Source organism: Erithacus rubecula (genome assembly GCF_903797595.1).
Source record: "Erithacus rubecula genome assembly, chromosome: 27".
Taxonomy (NCBI): domain Eukaryota; kingdom Metazoa; phylum Chordata; class Aves; order Passeriformes; family Muscicapidae; genus Erithacus; species Erithacus rubecula.
This window is the reverse complement of record NC_136679.1, coordinates 2,332,403-2,350,218: the sequence shown is the minus strand read 5'-3', so window position 1 is coordinate 2,350,218 and position 17,816 is coordinate 2,332,403. Positions and strand designations below refer to the sequence as shown.

The window sequence follows — 17,816 nt, the reverse complement described above, 5'->3', positions numbered from 1 at the left end:
CTCCTGCACAGCTGCTCTCCTCACAGTGATGCTGCTGGTGTTCACTTGGCTCCAGTGTGCTCAAGGAAGCTTGAGGGAAATTGTGGGAATTATTCCTTGCTTGTTACTTCTGGGGAAACTACAATGCAAGTTGGGAGGAGGTGGGGGGACAGTGTGTGGAGCTCTGCTGAGCAGTGGGACAGGCTTGGGATGGTGCTCCAGAATTGATGAACACAATGGCCTTGGAAGATACTGCTCTCCTGTCACTGCTGATGGACTATGAAACTCCAACACACTGGGACCTGGAGCCTATGTGGAAGAAGGAGCAGCCCCTTGCAGCTCCATCCTACCATGTGTGCTGCTGGCAGCACCATTTATGCTCAGGAGAGGATGAGGATGGAGATGGGCTGTATTTGGAACCCACTGCCCCCCTCAGCTGAGGGGCTGTGAGAGGCTCAGTCACAGGAGAGCTGTTGAATAGAGTTGTATGAACAGCCTTGGCTTGTGTGTCCTTCATCTGCTATCTGAGGTCACAGTGCCTCTTCCTCATGCTGGATTTCCTTAAAATTCTGAAAGCAGGAAGGGTCTGGAGTGATTTGGTGATGGAGTGCCTGGGATCATCCTCGAGCCTGGGCTGCCTGTAGGATGTGGGCTTCAGTGGCCCCCACATTTGTGTGGTGCTGTTTGTGCCTGGACTGCTGGAGGTGCCCAAGATCTCTGTGGCACCATCCAGTGCTCACAGTGTGGGGTGGACTGATGCTGGTGCTTTCCCTAGGCATGGAGCTTAACCAGTTTGGAGAAGGGATTCCCTGATCCCACTCAGAATAACTCAGTGGGCAATGTGTGCACTGCTGTTGCCATCTGCTGGCTCCTCTCCCTGGGTGCCTGGTTTCTTCCTTTCAGTCTCTGAAAGCATCTGTGATGCCCTAAGAAGGGTCTTGCTGCTTGCCAGAGCAGGTGCTCAGTACTGTGGCTGGGCCCCTGCTGCTGTTTCTGCTGTGTCTGAGCAATGGGCTGGCTGATCTCAGGGCAGCTTTAGCACAAACAGGCGTTCCTGCCTGCATACCTGCTGCCTGCCCACACACCTGCTGCCTGCCTGGGCCTGAGCATGGCTGTTTGCACCGCACCCGGGGTTGGGCTTTTCCCTCCCTGCTGCTGGGAGCTCAGGGTGGACTCCAGCAGCCCCGTGCCAAGCTGGGAAGGGGAAAGTGTGGGTACAACAGCCTCACACCACACCCAGGCAGGCAGCCCAAGGTGGTTCCCTCCCTATTGTGTGGGGATGGGTTTTGGCTGAGGCTGACAGTGGTGTGAGGAAGGGGCACAGGTGAGTGGGGCTGCCCTTCCTGCCTGCCTCCCTCAGCAGCACAGTGCTCCCATATCCCCTCCCCTCCCTCTCAGAATCATCTGGATCTGCTCTCTGGCCCCATTTTTGCCCTGAGAAGCAAGAGAGGTTCTTCCCTCTGTGCATCCCATTCCTCTGGCACCAAGAGTAGGGCGCAGCCTCCCCATCAATCAACACCCAGAGAACACAAGAAGATTCAATGCAAAAGTATTTTTATTGGATACAAAAACATTCCAGTTTAGTGAAAAAAATGACATCATGGCCGATGGAGCTTGTCTGGGCTTAAACCCGAGAATTGCTCCTGTCTGCTCCGGTCCTGCCGTGGCCATGGGGTCCCATCCTGTTACGCCTGGGCTTTGTTGGGGGCTCCGTCCTCAGAAGCTGGTCCGGGCTGGGGGGCAGCAGGGCTGACCTGGATGGGCACGTTCCTCTCGGGAGCGGCCGGCAGCGCCAGCTTGGGGGCCTCGATGCGGAGCTGCCCGTCCTTGGACAGGGAGCAGGTCAGCGCTTCGGCATCCACCTCCTCGGGCACGTCCCACTCCCGCTTCAGCACCTCGTACTTGTAGGAGAACGAGCCCTTCTCATCGACGTTCTGCGTCTCCTTCTGCCCCACCAGCACCACCTTCCTGCCCACCACCTTCACCGACAGCTGCTCGGGGGCGAAGTTCTTCACGTCCTGGCAGACCGAGAAGCCGTCCCCGGAGCCCTGGGTCGGGGTCATGCTGCTGCTCGGGGTTGTCTCCGCGGCGATGGCTCCGTGGTTGCTCAGGAGCTGCTCGAAGCTGCTCATGAACTCCCGAGCCTTCTCCATCTCCTGCTGCAGCTCGGTGAAGATGGTCTCTGCGTGTGGCCAGAGGGTCCTCACTGTGCCCAGCCGGCTGGCCAGGGAGCTGGAGGCGAATGGTGCGAGGTGCATCCGGCAAAGCATCGCTGCTGCTGTTGTTGTTATTGCTGCTGTTGCTGCTGGTGTTGTTATTGCTGCTGCTGCTGCTGTCCCGTTTCCAGTGGGCTGGAAGCGCTCTGTCCCGCCGCTGCCGTCGAAGGGTTTTATACCCGTTCGCTGGGGGCGTGTCCCTGTCCCGCACATTACGTCACCCTCGGGAGAAGAGCTCAGCTCTTTCCAGCCCGTTCCAGCTCATTCTTGTTACTCACCCGTGAGGAGCGGCAGCGCTGACGTCGTGCCCGGCATACCTTCGCCCTGACTCTTACAGCTCTGCTCTCCTGGCTTATAATTAGCAGCATCACCTCAGCCTCCGAGCGGGATGTCTGAGCCACCCTTGCCAAAAATCTGTGCCCTTTGCATTTCCCAGGCATGGAGTGAGTGCGGGCTTGTCTCCTCCCTGCTTCCCCCCACCCTCAGCTGTGGTGCATTTCCCCCCCATCTGTGCCCAGGGAGGTCTCCTCACGTGAGACCAGAAGTCACCATGCCCAGGTGGGGTGCACAGTGGGATGCTGAGGGGTCAGGACAGGCTGGGGGTAGCCAACAGGGAGAGGGGCTCCAGAAAGTGCAGGAAGTGCCTGGCAGCAGATGGCATGGGACACGTACTTCAGGGGTGGGACTATTCCCTCTACTGGCAGAATTTATGAGCTCCTGGCACAACGGAGCCTGGCTTTACTGAGCCCCCGGAAGGAGGGCCAGGGAAGGGCTCTGTAGCCCCCCGGCCATGGCCCCACGGGCCCTGCTGCATCACGATGGCTCTGCAGAAACCTGAGCTCCCAGCGGTGACTGCGGCTCCCTATTTGTGGCATGTGACTTGTCCCCAGAAACAGGCGCTGCTATTTTGGCTGGTGGATAATCAGCCTCTCAAAAATAGGCGATGGCTCCAGGAGGGTGCGTGGGGAGAGAGCGTTCTGGAAGGGACACACCCCTGGGCAGGGGAGAATAAAACCCGCTGCTCCCCTGCCCCAGCCCAGCACCGCTTCAGCCACTGCACCGAGCAGAGCTGCAGCACAACCAGGAGCACTCGTTGAGAGAAGAGATGCTTTGCCGCCTGCACTTTATGCCGCCAATGTCCAGCTCGCTGTTCCCGTGGCTGGGACCCGTCCGCACCCTCTGGCCACATCCAGGCACCCTCTTCGCCGAGCTGGAGCGGGAGATGAGGCTGGAGATGGAGAGGGCTCGGGAGTTCATGAGCAGCGTGGAGCAGTACCTGAGCAGCGGGAGCAGCCCCGGGCGGCTCGGCATCGCCGCGGACCGCGCCTCCAGCACCAGCGCAGCCCTGACCCAGGGCTCCGGGGACGGCTTCTCGGTCTGCCAGGACGTGAAGGACTTTGCGCCCGAGCAGCTGTCGGTGAAGGTGGTGGGCAGGAAGGTGGTGCTGGTGGGGCAGAAGGAGACGCAGAGCACAGACGAGAAGGGCTCGTTTTCCTACAAGTACGAGGTGCTGAAGCGGGAGTGGGACGTGCCCGAGGAGGTGGATGCCGAAGCGCTGACCTGCTCCCTGTCCAAGGACGGGCAGCTCCGCATCGAGGCCCCCAAGCTGGCGCTGCCGGCCGCTCCCGAGAGGAACGTGCCCATCCAGATGGGGCCAGCGGTGGCACAGGCAGCTGGCAGCACTGAGGAGGGAGCCGAGCGGGCCAAGGCGTGAAGAGGAGCAATGGGGACCAGGCTGAGCCTGGCTACGGGGGCAGCTGCTGGCCGCAGAGCGGGACCGCGCTGGGACTGCGCGATGGCCCGGGGGGTGGTGTCTGCCCAAAATATGCGGCTTTTTTGATATATAATAAATATTCCTAACTTTTATTTGTGTAGTTTCGGTGTTTCTGGTCTTGCCTAGTCCTGTGCTTTGCAACACAACGCCTGTGCCCACGCAGCGCGATGGCAGGGTGGGCAACGGGGCTGTGCTTGCACCGGGCATGTCCCTGGCACCTGCCCTGGCACAGGAGGTTGTGCGAGGGGCTCCAGGCCATGCACAGCACTGAGAATCCCGGTGAGGTCCTGAGCATCCCCCTGGGTAGCCTTGGAACAATTGACTCCCATCTTCGGGATGGTGCTGGAACACTCCCGTGCCGTGCCCGCCCCGCCACTGCTGGTCCCTTCCAGGCGCTGCCCGCAGCTCCGCGCACCAGCCCGACGCTAAACCGCGCCCCCCGCGGCTCTCAGCAAGCGCCGTGCGGGCGGAGCCGGTTCGCTGGTACCGGTCAGGAGGCGCTCGGCCGCGCCCCGTGCCGGCTGCGGGAGGCGGAGGGCGGCTCACACACCGCATTTGGACAAGAGGGCGTGGCCATGCTCCATATTTGCGGGAGTCCGCGGAGTGCGGAGCGCGCCGTGCGCCGCCGGACCGGCACCGGTACCGGTTACCGGAGGGGTGGGGGGGGGGTTCCTCCGGGCACCGATAGCTCGGCATCTCCCCGTGAGGGGCTGTCGCGGTGGGGCGTCATGACCGGACCTCGATCCTTTCTGGACGGTTCGCGCCGCCCGCAGTCCCGAGTGGGGGCTCTGCTCAACTTCGGGACAGCGGGTGCCGTGAACCGGCCCCGGGAGCGCCGTCCCGGGAGCGCCGGCCGCACCTCCGCCGCCGCCGCGGACTACAGATCCCGGCATTCCCGGCGCGCAGGCGCAGTGAGCGCGGGGCGCACGCCGGGCCCGGCATGGCGGAGCCGGAGGCCGCGCAGCCCGGGCGGCCCCCGCCGGGCCCGGGCACCGGAACGGCGGCGGCGGCGGGGGCGAGCGGGGGAACGGCTGGAGGAGCGGGATCCAGCGACCCGGCACGGCCCGGGCTGAGCCAGCAGCAGCGGGCGAGCCAGCGCAAGGCGCAGGTGCGGGGGTTCCCCCGCGGGAAGAAGCTGGAGAAGCTGGGGGTCTTCTCGGCTTGCAAGGTGGGGGACAGCGGGACAGGGAGGGCAGGGAGGGCAGGAGGTGGGTTGAAGGCTGTGCATGCACGGGAGATGCAAGGACGGGCATGGGTGGGGGTGCAGCAGGGGGTGCAGGAGTGGGGGTTCAATGCTGTGCACGGGTGGGGGCTGAAGGACAAAGGTGCTGACCTGAGTGAGAGATGTAGGAGGGAGTTGCAAGGACGTTTATGGGTGTAGGAGGGGAATTTAGGGGCTGCAGGAGGCTGAGTGCGAGAAATACATGGACAAAGGATGCGGGAGTGGGTGCTGGGATGTTCATGGGGTGCAGGACTGGGGTGCTGGGCTCTGTGCAGGCAGGGGGTGCAGGAAGAGAGTGCTGAGTTATCCAAGGCAGGTGCGGGGATGTCACTGGGCAGGACCTGCAGAGTCCTGGGGCTGCACGGGGGAGTGTTGGGGTGGTGGGTGATGCAGGGTGGGGTCTGAGAAAAGCTGGGCTTGGTGAAAAGGGGTAGGTGGGAGCCAGGGAAATCCCTTGGCCACAGAAGGCAGCAGCTTCAGCACATGTGCAACTGCAACAACCACTCCTGTCCCTCATCCCAGGCCAACGATGCCTGCAAGTGCAATGGCTGGAAGAACCCCAACCCCCCCACAGCCCCTCGAATGGACCTGCAGCAGCCAGTGACCAACCTGAGCGAGCCGTGCCGCAGCTGTGGCCATGCACTGGGTAACCCTGGGGGGCCTCCCGGGCAGGGCTGGGCTGCTGATCCCACTGCCTCACTGTGCCTTTCTCTCCGGCACAGCTGACCACGTGTCCCACCTGGAGAATGTCTCTGAGGAGGAGATCAACCGTCTGCTGGGCATGGTGGTGGATGTGGAGAACCTCTTCATGTCAGTGCACAAGGAGGAGGACACGGACACCAAGCAGGTGTATTTCTACCTGTTCAAGGTGCGTCTGGGGCTGTGCATGTGTCACTGCCTCACTCATGAGGGGACTTGTGCAGAGTCTCTGGTCACTGTGGGGGAATGGGGGCTGCTGTCCCACTGTTTGTGCTCTGTTGGAGCTGGTGCTGAAGCTGGGGCTGTGAACATCCCACAGCCCAGAGATCTGGAGCAGTCACCCTCTTCTGGAGTGACTGCTCTCCTGGCCTTGAATTCCCTAGAGAGGCAATTTCTAGGGGATGAATGGGTGTGCTCCAAGGGCAGCATCAGTGCCTTCCTGGCTGTAGAAATTGGAGCAGCCCCATGGCAGCATTCAGCCACCTCCACCTTTCCTGGGACTCTACTGACAGTGTCTGATGGTGTCTTTGCAGCTGCTGCGAAAGTGCATCCTGCAGATGAGCCAGCCTGTGGTCGAGGGGTCCCTGGGGAGCCCCCCCTTTGAGAAACCAAACATTGAGCAGGTGAGGCTGCTTCAGGCTCGTGCACTGCCCTGATGACTTGTCCTGTGTTCTGCTGCTCTTGCACAGTGCCTTCACTCTCTGTGAGGCAGCATGGAAGTACCCAGAGCAGCCACCATCACCTTCCCACTGTCCCCTCCACTCCCCAGGGAGTCCTGAATTTTGTGCAGTACAAGTTCAGCCACTTGCCGCCCAAGGAGCGCCAGACCATGTACGAGCTCTCCAAGATGTTCCTGCTGTGCCTCAACTACTGGAAGCTGGAGACACCGTCCCAGTTCCGTCAGCGCTCCCAGAATGATGATGTGGCCACCTACAAGGTCAACTACACCAGGTGAGGGCAGGGGGCCACTGAGCCAGCCACCCTGGGGTCTGACTCTTGGGATTGTCAGTCCTCTAGGAGGGCAGGCACCCAGAGGGGCAAATCTTCTAAATGTCAGCCGTGCTTTTCATCCATCTGCTCTTATTGCCCCTGCTCCCATTGTCCCAGGAGGGATGTGGTTTCTCTAGGGTCTCTGGTTCCAGCTCTGTCACCAGAGCCCCTTCCTGTCCCACAGGTGGCTGTGCTACTGCCATGTGCCACAGAGCTGTGACAGCCTGCCCCGCTATGAGACCACCCACGTTTTCGGGCGCAGCCTCCTCAAGTCCATCTTCACGGTGACCCGGCGGCAGCTGCTGGAGAAGTTCCGGGTGGAGAAGGACAAGCTGGTGCCAGAGAAGCGGACACTGATCCTCACTCACTTCCCCAAGTAGGTGTCCAGTGTGGAGATGGCTGCTGGAGCACTGAGGGGACTCCTCCTTTGGGGTGCTAGCATGCTGATGTGCTACTCCCTTCCAGGTTCCTTTCCATGCTGGAGGAGGAGATCTACGGTGAGAACTCTCCCATCTGGGAGGCTGATTTCACAGTGCCAGCTGCAGAGGGTGCCCAGCTGGTGTCTCGCCCAGGTATTTCAGGAAGCAGCTCCCCCTGTTTGGAGGCTGTGAGATAAAGGGTCAGGGTGTGCCTGAGCAGTGGCAGTGCTGCCATGGCATGACAAGGCATTTTCCAGCATTCATGGGCACCACGGGTCTGTTGCAGCTGCAGTCAGCACCGTTGCTGTGCCCACCACTCCCCTCTTCAGCAAGAAGCTCAGCAGCAGCAGCTCAGCTGCCAGCCTGGATGCCAGCACCCCAGAGCCCCTGCCAGGTAAGGTGACATGAGCCCACGCCAGAAAGCTGGAACTGTCCATGGTCCCTCCCATCACTGGATGGGCCACTCTGCTCCCATCCCAGGAGAGAAACGAAAGCTGCCTGAGAGCCTGACACTGGAGGATGCCAAGCGGATCCGTGTCATGGGAGACATCCCCATGGAGCTGGTGAACGAGGTCATGCTGACCATCACCGACCCTGCTGCCATGCTGGGCCCCGAGGTACGGGCTGGGCTGGCTGGGATGCTTCCCCAGCGTGCCAGGGTGGAGTGGAGCTCCCCCAACAGAGGGTGTGCAGGGCCAGTGACCCCCCCGTGCCCCCAGACCAGCCTGCTGTCGGCCAACGCGGCGCGGGACGAGACGGCGCGGCTGGAGGAGCGGCGCGGCATCATCGAGTTCCACGTCATCGGCAACTCGCTCTCGCAGAAATCCAACAAGAAGATCCTGATGTGGCTGGTGGGGCTGCAGAACGTCTTCTCTCACCAGCTGCCCCGCATGCCCAAGGAGTACATCACTCGCCTCGTCTTTGACCCGTGCGTGGCCGGGGGGGTGTGAGGGGGCCACTGTGGGGGGCTCCCCTTACCCTCGGCCATGCTGCCCACAGGAAGCACAAGACCCTGGCACTGATCAAGGATGGACGAGTGATTGGGGGCATCTGCTTCCGCATGTTCCCTACCCAAGGCTTCACGGAGATTGTCTTCTGTGCTGTCACCTCCAATGAGCAAGTGAAGGTGAGAGAAGGGAGATGGGCGCACAGGTGTGCCCCCCAAAGCCTGGCATGGGCAGGATGGTCTCTCTGTAGCTGGTGTAGGGCTGCCCCAGCCCCTTGGGCTGCCAGACCTGCTCAGCACTGACCAGCCCAAGCAGTGGTAGTTGCTCCAGGACATCTTACAGCTGCCATTTCCATGAGTGGGAGGGAGTTGTTTATCCCAGCTGGGGCTGCCTGGAGGGGTCCCTGTCTCATGGTACTTCCCCAAGGGCTATGGGACACACCTGATGAACCACCTGAAGGAGTACCACATCAAGCACAACATCCTCTACTTCCTTACCTATGCAGACGAGTACGCCATTGGCTACTTCAAAAAGCAGGTGAACTCCTTTCCCTGGGAGCTGCCCCCAGCTCTGCTGCACACCTGCCCCCTCCCAGCTACCCCCTTCCACCTGCCCCTCTCTCTTAGGGATTTTCCAAGGATATCAAGGTCCCCAAGAGCCGCTACCTGGGGTACATCAAAGACTATGAGGGGGCGACCCTGATGGAGTGTGAGCTGAACCCACGCATCCCCTACACTGAGCTTTCACATATCATCAAGAAGCAGAAGGAGGTGTGGCCCAGGGGTGGGTGGGAGGGTAGGTGAGTACTGCCAGCCACCCCCTGAAGGCAGGGGAGAGGTTTGGGGCTGTGCTGGCTCTGAGAGCAGCCTTGCAGGGCAGCAAGGGGTCATTGACACTGGCCCTGCATGGTGGGTTTGTGGTGTCCCATATCACAGTGTGGCTCCCTGGAGCATCCTTCAGCCCCATACATCTGCTCCCTTGCAACGCCCTATCCCCTGCAGATCATCAAGAAGCTGATTGAGAGGAAGCAGGCGCAGATCCGCAAAGTCTACCCAGGGCTGACGTGCTTCAAGGAGGGCGTGAGGCAGATCCCCATCGAGAGCGTCCCTGGCATCCGTGAGTCCTGGCAGGAGGGCTCTGTCCTCCCTCCCCATGGCTGCAGTGCAGACATGGTGACACTGACTCTTGTCTTCCAGGAGAAACAGGATGGAAACCGCTGGGGAAGGAGAAGGGGTGAGTGCTGCGTGGGGGTCAGCTTGGACTGTGCCTCAGTCTTGGCATTTTCCTGGCCCTGGAATGAAAAGGAGCTGATGGGCACTGGCTTTGTCCTGCAGGAAGGAGCTGAAGGACCCGGACCAGCTCTACAACATGCTGAAGAACCTCCTGGCTCAGATCAAGGTGTGGGAAGGAAAGGACCCTCTGGGGTGCCTGTCTGCCTGAGCCCTCATAGCTGCCTCCCTTGGGATGGGCTGTACAGGACATTGCCCTTGGGGACTGCTGGGGTAGCCCAAGTGTGGGGGGAGCAGGACTCCTGAGTGCTGGAGTGAATAAGGGTTGTGTGTTCATTGCTCCAACTGTCCCCCACTTCTCCCCAGACCCACCCCAGTGCGTGGCCCTTCATGGAGCCAGTGAAGAAGTCAGAGGCACCAGACTACTATGAAATCATCCGCTTCCCCATTGGTAGGTTCTGTGTCTGGGATTGTAGGAGAGGGGGCTGAGGACCTCACATTAATTGTGGGATTTGTGCTGGAGACTCATGTTTGGGGTGGTGGGAGCCTCAGGGGGTGCAGGGGCGTGGGGAGGGGTCTGACCCTTCCCCACTCACAGACCTGAAGACCATGACGGAGCGGCTGAAGAATCGCTACTATGTCACCAAGAAACTGTTCATCGCCGACCTGCAGCGCATCATCACCAACTGCCGCGAGTACAACCCGCCCGACAGCGACTACTGCAAGTGTGCCAACACCCTCGAGAAGTTCTTCTACTTCAAGCTCAAGGAGGGAGGGCTCATTGACAAGTAGCAGGGGTTGGCCTAGACCTGCTGTGGCCACCGGCCCTCTCATGGGAGGGACAGGGCTCCTGTGGGATCCAGCCCCACTCTCTCTGTTGGTAGGAGCTGCTGGAGGGATTGGTGCTGCTGAGCAGCCTGGGGAGCTGGGCTTTCCTTCTTGGGGAGCCACAGGGGCTGGGGGGGATGGTGCTTTTATCCCTGAGGTGCTCTGGCTGCCTCTCCTAGGGATGGGGGTGAGGCTGGAGCTGCCTCCTCGGGATGTGCCCAGCACAGGGACAGCACTGAGCTCCTGCCTCTGCCTGGGGAGGGGGAGCCCCCTGACCCCTGTGCATCCCCCCTACCGGGGATCGTGCCTTCTGCCCTGACTCCCTGTGACAGGGCAGGGGCACACAAGTGCTTTGGTTTCTGCTCCGTCCATGTCCAGGCAGCCCCTGCCCCTCACACTGAATGTACGGTGGGTCAGCCCTGTGCTGCCCCCAGCGGTGCTGCTCCTGGGCCGGGGTCCTGATGGGCGGGGGGCTCTGCCCTGCACACCCAGCTCCTGCTGCCTCTGTCAGCTCTTCCCTCCCCACGGGGCAGGTCTGCCTTCCCTGCCTGTACATCCTCCCTGCCTGTCCCTGCTGCCAGCTGGGGGGTGGGGGGCTGCCCCAGTCCTGTCCCTCTGAGCGCCAGGGAGGGTGACTGCCCGATGCTGTGCTGGGCTCTGCTCCCTGCTCCGCTCTGGCTGGCAGCCACCTCTGCTCATCTCCCCCCTTGCTCCCCACTCCTTGTGCACCCCACCCCTTTCCCTGCCCCCCACTCTCCCATTCCACTTACTGGTGTTTTTGTTGGTTTGGTTTGTTTGTTTTGTTTGTTTGTTTGTTTTTTTAAATAAATGTCCTTGTGCAGCTCTGGCTCCATCCTTGGGGCTCACCCCAGCGTGGTAGGCAGGGGGATAACCTGGGATGTTCTGGAGGGTGTTGGGGAGGGTAATGTGAAGATCCCCGTGGATGGGCGGGGGTGCACTGGGCAGAATCGGGGTGCAGGGGTTGGTTGGGATGCACGGGGTCACGAACAGTCTGGGGTGCAGGGGTAGAAGAGAGGTCCACTGGGTTTTGGTTTTGGCTGCAATTCCCAGCCGGGATTCCGGGGGGGATCCCCGGGCGGCTCGGCTCGGTTCAGCTCGGCTCCAGCGTGGCCCTCCCTCGCTGGGCCCTCCCCGTGCCCCGCCCGCCGGGACCGGCCGGACGCGCCACCTCCGGTTTCGTTTCCCGGCTGCGGGAGCCGGGGCGGCGGGGAACGGGGCGGCGGGGAACGGGGCGGCGGGGAACGGAGCGGCGGGGAACGGAGCAGCGGAGAACGGAGCGGCGGGGAACGGGGCGGCGGGGAACGGAGCGGCGGGGAACGGAGCAGCGGAGAGCGGAGCTGCGGGGAGCGGGGCGGCGGGGAACGGGGCGGCGGGGAACGGAGCAGCGGGGAACGGAGCTGCGGAGAGCAGAGCTGCGGGGAACGGAGCTGCGGGGAACGGAGCTGCGGGGAATGGAGCTGCGGGGGTACCAGCGGGAGGCGGCGGCCCCGGCCCTGCGCGGCCGCAACAGCATCGTCTGGCTGCCCACGGGCGCCGGGAAGACCCGCGTGGCCGTGCACGTCTGCCGGCGGCACCTGGAGAGCCGGCGGGGCCGCAAGGTGGCCGTGCTGGTCAACAAGGTGCTGCCCTGCCCCAGGACCGCGGGAGCCGCGGGTCGGGGTCCTGGCCGGTGCTGAGTGCGGTCCTGTGCGCGCAGGTGCACCTGGTGGACCAGCACACCGAGAAGGAGTTCCACCAACTGCGGGATGCTTTCAAGGTGACATCCATCAGTGGGGACACCAGCCACAAAACTTTCTTTGCCGACCTGGTGAAGAAGAACGATGTTGTCATCTGCACAGCCCAGATTCTGCAGAATGCTCTGGTCAGCACGGAGGAGGACATGCACGTGGAGCTGACAGGTAGGTGCTAGACTACATATTCTGCCGGCCCCACAGCTGTGGCTGAGCCACACAGCTAAGCCACCATCTCACCCTGCTCCCCTCCCTGGCCTGGAGCAGATTTCTCACTGCTGGTGATAGATGAGTGTCACCACACGCACAAGGACGCTGTCTACAACAAGATCATGCTGAGATACCTTCAGCACAAGCTCGGTGGGGAGCAGAACCTGCCACAGATCCTGGGGCTGACGGCATCCCCTGGCACTGGGAGGGCAACATCCTTTGAGGGGGCCGTAGAACACATCCTGCAGGTGTGTACTGTGCCTCCTGTCCTGCTTCAGCACAGGTTGCCCTGGGGTTCCGCAGGGTGTTCCTTGGCATGGGGGTTGATGCCCAGATGTGTGGATGCTGGATAGCCCAGAGGAGTCATCCCCAAACTCACCAGGATGCCAGTGAGCACCACGTGCTGCTGCATTGTCCTGGGCAGCTGGGCTCAGGGTGGAAGCAGAGTCTTTGCCTCTCAGATCTGTGCCAACCTGGACACTGAGAAGATCACATCGATGCAGGATGAGGTGCAGCACCCACACAGCTGTGTCCCCCAACCCAAGAAGCAGTATGACCTGTGCCAGGAGAGAGAGAAGGTGAGGGAGGGCTGCTGCAGCTGCTAACTGGGTGGAAGATGAGACTCCCATCCCTGCTGGGTGAGGGGCTGAGTCCCTTCATCCATTTCACTCAGGCTAGTGTGAAAAATCGGTTGACTCAGAACTTTGGTGCTGGGGGATCCTGCAACTGTCTGGGTCCTGCCATGCAAGCAGCCACAATTTCTGGGTGCTAAGCCCCTCCCTGCTCCCAGGACCCCTTTGGTGAGCAGCTGAAGAAGGTGATGATGCAGATCCAGCAGTTCATGGGGGAGCCAGATCTCCCGCAGGACTTCGGCACGCAGATTTACGAGCAGCGCATTGTGGAGCTGGAGAAGAGAGGTGAGGGTGCAGCAGAGTGGGAGTGGCAGGGCTGAGCCAGGGGGACAGGCTGTGACTGGGGTGTCCCCTGGCCCCTCCAGCCACAGAGATGTTCCGTCGCAAGGCGCGGGTGTGCGCCCTGCACCTGCGCAAGTACAACGACGCTTTGCTGGTCAACGACACCGTGCGGATGGTGGACGCCCTCCAGTGCCTCCAGCAGTTCTACAGCACTGAGAGGGATAAAAAGGACCCCACCGAGCAGTTCCTGGCTGCCACGTTTGAGGGTAACAGAGGGGCCTGTAGGAGGGTGGTGCTGGCTGAATTTTGGGTGCAGGGAGTGTCCCTGACACCCCACTCGCCCGTGCAGAGAACAGGGCGAGACTGCAGGTGCTTGCTGGGGACCACCGCTATGAGAACCCCAGGCTGGGCAAGCTGGAGGGGATCCTGCGTGAGCACTTTCAGCCCCTGGGCAATTCTCGTGGCATTGTCTTCACCAAGACCAGGCAGAGTGCCCACAGCCTGTTCAGCTGGCTGCAGACCACGGCCACTCTCCATGGGCAGCACATCAGGGCTGCTGTCCTCACTGGTGCTGGCTACAGCAACCAGACCAGGCACATGACACAGGTGAGTGGAGGGTGGGCAGGAACGGGACTGAGCCCACTCTGCACATTTTGGGTGTGTTGTGGGTGGTGCCCAGGTCTCAGAGACCTGCTCAGCTGCTGCAGCATCACCCCCTTGTCTACCCAGAATGAGCAGCAGAATGTGATCAAGCAATTCCGTGAGGGAGCCCTCAACCTTCTCTTCTCCACCAGTGTGGCCGAGGAGGGCCTGGACATCCCTGAGTGCAACATTGTGGTCCGCTATGGGCTGATGACCAATGAGATCTCCATGATGCAGGTGCTGCCCAGGCTCCCTCTGGCCCTGCTGGGATCACCCAAATCTGCAGGGGTGGGACATGGGGGCTCTTGCATTCCCTGCAGGCAGCTCCTTGGGGATGAGCCCAGCCCCTGGCAGAACATCCCTTGGCAAGGTGCAGGGGAGGGTGGAGGTGGCTCTGTTCTCAGGGTAGCACAGAAGGGTTGGTTGTGTCCCTCCTCTGCAATGTGTCCCTCTGACTGCAATGTTTGGACCTTGCCCTGCAGGCCCGGGGCCGTGCCCGTGCTGAGAACAGTGTCTACTCTGTCCTTGCCAAAGCCAACAGCAGAGAGATGACCCGAGAGCTGCTCAATGAGGACCTGGTAGACCTCATGAAGAGGGCTATTCAGGCAGTGCAAGCCATGCCTGAGCAGGAGTACTGCCAAAAGGTGGGTGCTGGGTGCTGCTGTGGGTGCTGGCGGGGCCAGGCTGCTCTTGGTCCCCTCTGCACCCTGTGTTTGGCTGCCTGCTCTGTCTCAGGGAAGCACTGGATCCTGGGCTGGGGATGTGTGAGGGGCATGGGGCAGTGTGTGCCCATCCTGCCCTGCCTGTCCTGCCCTGTGGCTTGGGCTCCTGGGATGATGCATCCCTCAGTAGCCATGAATCTTTCCATGTCTGCCATCTCTCCTTATGCAAGAGCCAAAATGAGGGATGCAGGGCTCTAGGTGACTCTGTAAAATGCTCTTTATTTTATCCAGATGATACAGGAATTCACAGGTCATGGGTAACAAGAGAGAAGCCCACAGCTTTTCCAGCATCAGCTGTAGGTTCATCTGAAGCCAACTCTAGTTTTGGTTACTATGCATTATATACTTTTCATTGCAGAACATATTAAGACCTAACAACCAATCAATATTTTTACTATTACCTATAGCCTATCAGAACTACTAACATTATTATTCATGTTACTGTTTTCCAATCACAAAACATTAGTATGTTACAGTTTAAGCTAGAAGTTGTTTTTCAGTTTTCTCCCAGTGGAAGATTTTGAGATCTTTCTTTCTACTTGCAACATGGCATTTTTGTTTGCCTGTGAAAATCTTTTTTGCTTGGTAAAAGCATCTTTTGTTTGAGGCCGATTTATCCTTTGCTTAGAGTCATAAAAACCCCTTCCAACTCACTTGCTCTTTGGCTTCTTAGTTATCCAGTAAGACTGGCTCAGGAATTCTTTTCTTCTATATCAAAACTTGCTCTTATTTCTATTCCTTCTTCAGCTTCTACATTCAAAGATCTTTCTGTTACACATACACATCTGTGAGACCTTGCTGTCAAATCCTTGTCTTTCCCAACATCCTTGCCTGCAGTCCTGTGCTGACCCCTTGTCCTGGTTTCAAGGACAGGTATCTGCCAATAAAGGCAGAAGTTTCTCTTTCAAGTGGAGAATGTAAATCCTGTCCCTCCAAATTATTATAATTCTGAAATTAAGGGGCTCTCAGGCAAAGATAGGGGAATTAGGAATAACAATTCTTTACTAGGAAAATTAAAATAGAAACAGTATTACAAAGAACAATCCCAAAACACTGACAGAGTCAAAATACAACCTGACACTGTGTCAGTCAGGGTGTTGGCAGCAGTCCCATTAAATGGTGGCTGCATCCTCCTGCAGTGACAGATGTGGTTCTGTTGAAGCAGTGCTCCTGTAGAAGGTGCAGTTTTCCTCTGAAGGTCTAGAGATGATGTGGAAAGGTCTGGTTTTCCTCTGTAATTCAGTGGAAAGATGGATAACTTGCTGTTGAAAATCTCAGTTTTTTATCTAGGTAGGAAAGGCTTGGCTCCTCCCCCTGGGTGGAGCATCTCCCAATGGGATGGTGTAATTTTATCAGTCATGCAGTGGGACTGAATGGCTGAGTAGCAGATGATATCTTCCTGGAGGGAGCATGGGTTGTGGAAAAGATAAAGTTGATTGCATCACCCTGTCCCAAAGACGGCCCATTAGCAGGTAGTATATGTCACGGAGATAAGGAATCTGTCACAGCTGGTGACAGAATCCACATTTCTCTCCACATCAACCCAGCACACCCCTGTATCCCCCAGATCCGGGAGCTGCAGCAGGTGGCCGTAGCCAGCTGGCTGATGAAGGAGTCCAGGATCAGCGAGCGGCGGCAGCTGCACGACCCGGCGGCCGTTCGCCTGTACTGTGCCAACTGCGGCGCGGCCGCGTGCCGCGGCAGCGACATCCGCACCGTGGAGGGCATGCACCACGTCAACGTCAACCCCCACTTTGGGTAGGAGCCTCACCTGGGCAGGGATGGGCAGGCAGATGGGCAAGGGTAGCACCAGCCTGCTGCCAGCTCATTCTCAGGGTTTTTGGTACAAGGAGATGGCAGGAATTTTGAGTGTGGGAGCGCCTGTTGGTGTCCCCTGGACCATCACCCTTATTGGCTGGTGGCCTCTTCCTTCCAGGTCGTGTTACAGAGTTTCTTCTGGGAAAATGCAGTTCCAGCGGACTTTCAGGGACTGGGAGCCTGGCTGCCGTATCTCCTGCAAAGCCTGCAGCCAGGTGAGCACCAAAATTCTCCTGTGTCTGCAGCCCAGCCAGAGCTGGAGGGACAGGAAAGGCTGTGCCTTGTGCCCAGCTCATAGCTGCACGTGCCAGTGTCATGTGTGTGCTGCAGGACATGGACACGGGCTGTCTCCAAAGGAGGGACATGCCTTGGGAGCAAGGAGCTGCCCCATCCCTGTGTGTGTGGGGACACTATGTGTTCACTGGGTCACTGTCCCCTCCCTGCCCACACAGGACTGGGGGATGGAGATGCTGTACCAGCAGGTGAAGCTGCCTATCCTCTGCATCAAAAACTTTGTGGTGGAGACACCAGCAGAGAAGAGGAGATACAAGAAGTGGGGCTCTGTGACATTCCCCATCAAGGCGTTTGACTATGTGGAGTACTGCTCTGACACCTACGGTCTGTCCCTCTAGCACAGGCTCTGTTCAGAAGAGAACTATTCACAGGACATTTTCAGGGTGCTACATAAAAAGGGGAGGCTCTCTAGACCCTTGGACAGAGAGCTATGGCTCACTCCTCTCTTCCTCGCTGCTTTGAGCCCCAGCAGCACATCCCAAGCTGGACCCCATGGCTGCTGAAGGAGCTTTGCTGCATCCACGGAGGAAGGATGAAATACTGGGATTGAAAACCACTTAAACCCTTCCTTGCTCCCCATGCTGCTGCCTTCTCCTCCACAACCCTGCCAGGAAATTTCTGTGGATCCAGGACATACCCCAATGCTTTTCCACTCCAATTTATGAATTTGATGTGTCTCTATTAAAAACACACATGCTAGACTGAAGGGGCAGGGTGGCTGCATCACTCGTGGCAAGAGCTGGCTGGACACAGGAGGCTTAGAGGGGCGACATTGCCCTACAGCCAGAAATCACTGTACCCTGTGCCAGCAGAACAGGGGTCTGCCAGGGGGCAGTGGAGTCTGTGAGGCTGCCCCGGCCCTCCCCCATCTCACCTTCTCGAGGTGCAGAACGAGCCTGAACCCCTTTGGGCCAGCCCCGGGGATCCGTGCGGGGCTCCAGGCGTCCCCTCGCTCTCACCTGGGAGCGCTCTGGAAAGTCCTTTTGCCTCCGAGCTGCGGGGCAGCCGCGGGGCTTCGGCAGGGCTCGGGTCAGGACCGGGCCGGGTTCGGGGCGCGGGGTTCGGTACCGGGAGCGCAGCCCGTGCTGCCCCGAGCCGGCCGCTAGAGGGAGCCCCGGGCCGGGAACCGGGGGATAACCGGGAACCGGGAAAGGGAGCGGGG

At 59.8% G+C, this 17,816-nt stretch overlaps 4 protein-coding genes across 5 annotated transcripts; 3 read left to right on the top strand and 1 right to left on the bottom strand.

Annotated features, from left to right (window-relative positions):
- Positions 1 to 1,516: 1,516 nt before the first annotated feature.
- LOC306812763 (heat shock protein beta-11-like) lies at positions 1,517 to 2,511 on the bottom strand. Its single transcript, XM_079327627.1, has one exon. The coding sequence runs from the start codon at positions 2,406 to 2,408 to the stop codon at positions 1,665 to 1,667; it is 744 nt and encodes a 247-aa protein (XP_079183753.1). The 5' UTR covers positions 2,409 to 2,511; the 3' UTR covers positions 1,517 to 1,664.
- Positions 2,512 to 3,123: 612 nt separating this feature from the next.
- On the top strand, positions 3,124 to 4,061 carry LOC306812762 (heat shock protein 30C-like). The gene is given in 3 exon segments (XM_079327626.1): positions 3,124 to 3,158; positions 3,160 to 3,263; positions 3,266 to 4,061. Coding segments are annotated over 3 exon segments (768 nt in total). The 5' UTR covers positions 3,124 to 3,138; the 3' UTR covers positions 3,910 to 4,061.
- A 682-nt stretch (positions 4,062 to 4,743) lies between these two features.
- KAT2A (lysine acetyltransferase 2A) lies at positions 4,744 to 11,144 on the top strand. Its single transcript, XM_079327680.1, has 18 exons — positions 4,744 to 5,137; positions 5,714 to 5,837; positions 5,914 to 6,059; positions 6,424 to 6,513; positions 6,660 to 6,841; positions 7,065 to 7,256; positions 7,346 to 7,452; positions 7,586 to 7,693; positions 7,780 to 7,916; positions 8,019 to 8,227; positions 8,299 to 8,425; positions 8,673 to 8,783; positions 8,873 to 9,016; positions 9,248 to 9,362; positions 9,443 to 9,479; positions 9,581 to 9,644; positions 9,842 to 9,926; positions 10,074 to 11,144. Exons 1-18 carry the CDS (start codon positions 4,910 to 4,912, stop codon positions 10,265 to 10,267), a joined length of 2,400 nt encoding a protein of 799 aa, XP_079183806.1. The 5' UTR covers positions 4,744 to 4,909; the 3' UTR covers positions 10,268 to 11,144.
- Positions 11,145 to 11,742: 598 nt separating this feature from the next.
- Positions 11,743 to 17,358, top strand: DHX58 (DExH-box helicase 58). Of its 2 annotated transcripts, XM_079327954.1 has the most exons (12): positions 11,743 to 11,943; positions 12,021 to 12,222; positions 12,322 to 12,512; positions 12,726 to 12,842; positions 13,055 to 13,181; positions 13,262 to 13,444; positions 13,528 to 13,784; positions 13,908 to 14,057; positions 14,303 to 14,464; positions 16,110 to 16,300; positions 16,479 to 16,575; positions 16,813 to 17,358. In XM_079327954.1, exons 1-12 carry the CDS (start codon positions 11,776 to 11,778, stop codon positions 16,990 to 16,992), a joined length of 2,025 nt encoding a protein of 674 aa, XP_079184080.1. In that variant the 5' UTR covers positions 11,743 to 11,775; the 3' UTR covers positions 16,993 to 17,358. The 2 variants fall into 2 exon arrangements, with proteins under 2 accessions (XP_079184080.1, XP_079184079.1); XM_079327953.1 differs by lacking the exon at positions 16,110 to 16,300 and having other exon boundaries at positions 11,757 to 11,943; positions 16,813 to 17,095.
- The last annotated feature ends 458 nt before the right edge of the window (positions 17,359 to 17,816 follow it).

Bases quoted from the DNA above. Each gene is read 5' to 3' on its own strand.
- LOC306812763 (XM_079327627.1), bottom strand. From the start codon at position 2,408: ATGTGCGGGACAGGGACACGCCCCCAGCGAACGGGTATAAAACCCTTC.
- KAT2A (XM_079327680.1), top strand. From the start codon at position 4,910: ATGGCGGAGCCGGAGGCCGCGCAGCCCGGGCGGCCCCCGCCGGGCCCG. The intron at 8,426-8,672 runs GTGAGAGAAGGG...TACTTCCCCAAG, and splicing joins CCTCCAATGAGCAAGTGAAG to GGCTATGGGACACACCTGAT. The intron at 8,784-8,872 runs GTGAACTCCTTT...CCTCTCTCTTAG, and splicing joins TTGGCTACTTCAAAAAGCAG to GGATTTTCCAAGGATATCAA.
- DHX58 (XM_079327954.1), top strand. From the start codon at position 11,776: ATGGAGCTGCGGGGGTACCAGCGGGAGGCGGCGGCCCCGGCCCTGCGC. The intron at 13,445-13,527 runs GTAACAGAGGGG...TCGCCCGTGCAG, and splicing joins CCTGGCTGCCACGTTTGAGG to AGAACAGGGCGAGACTGCAG. The intron at 13,785-13,907 runs GTGAGTGGAGGG...TTGTCTACCCAG, and splicing joins AGACCAGGCACATGACACAG to AATGAGCAGCAGAATGTGAT.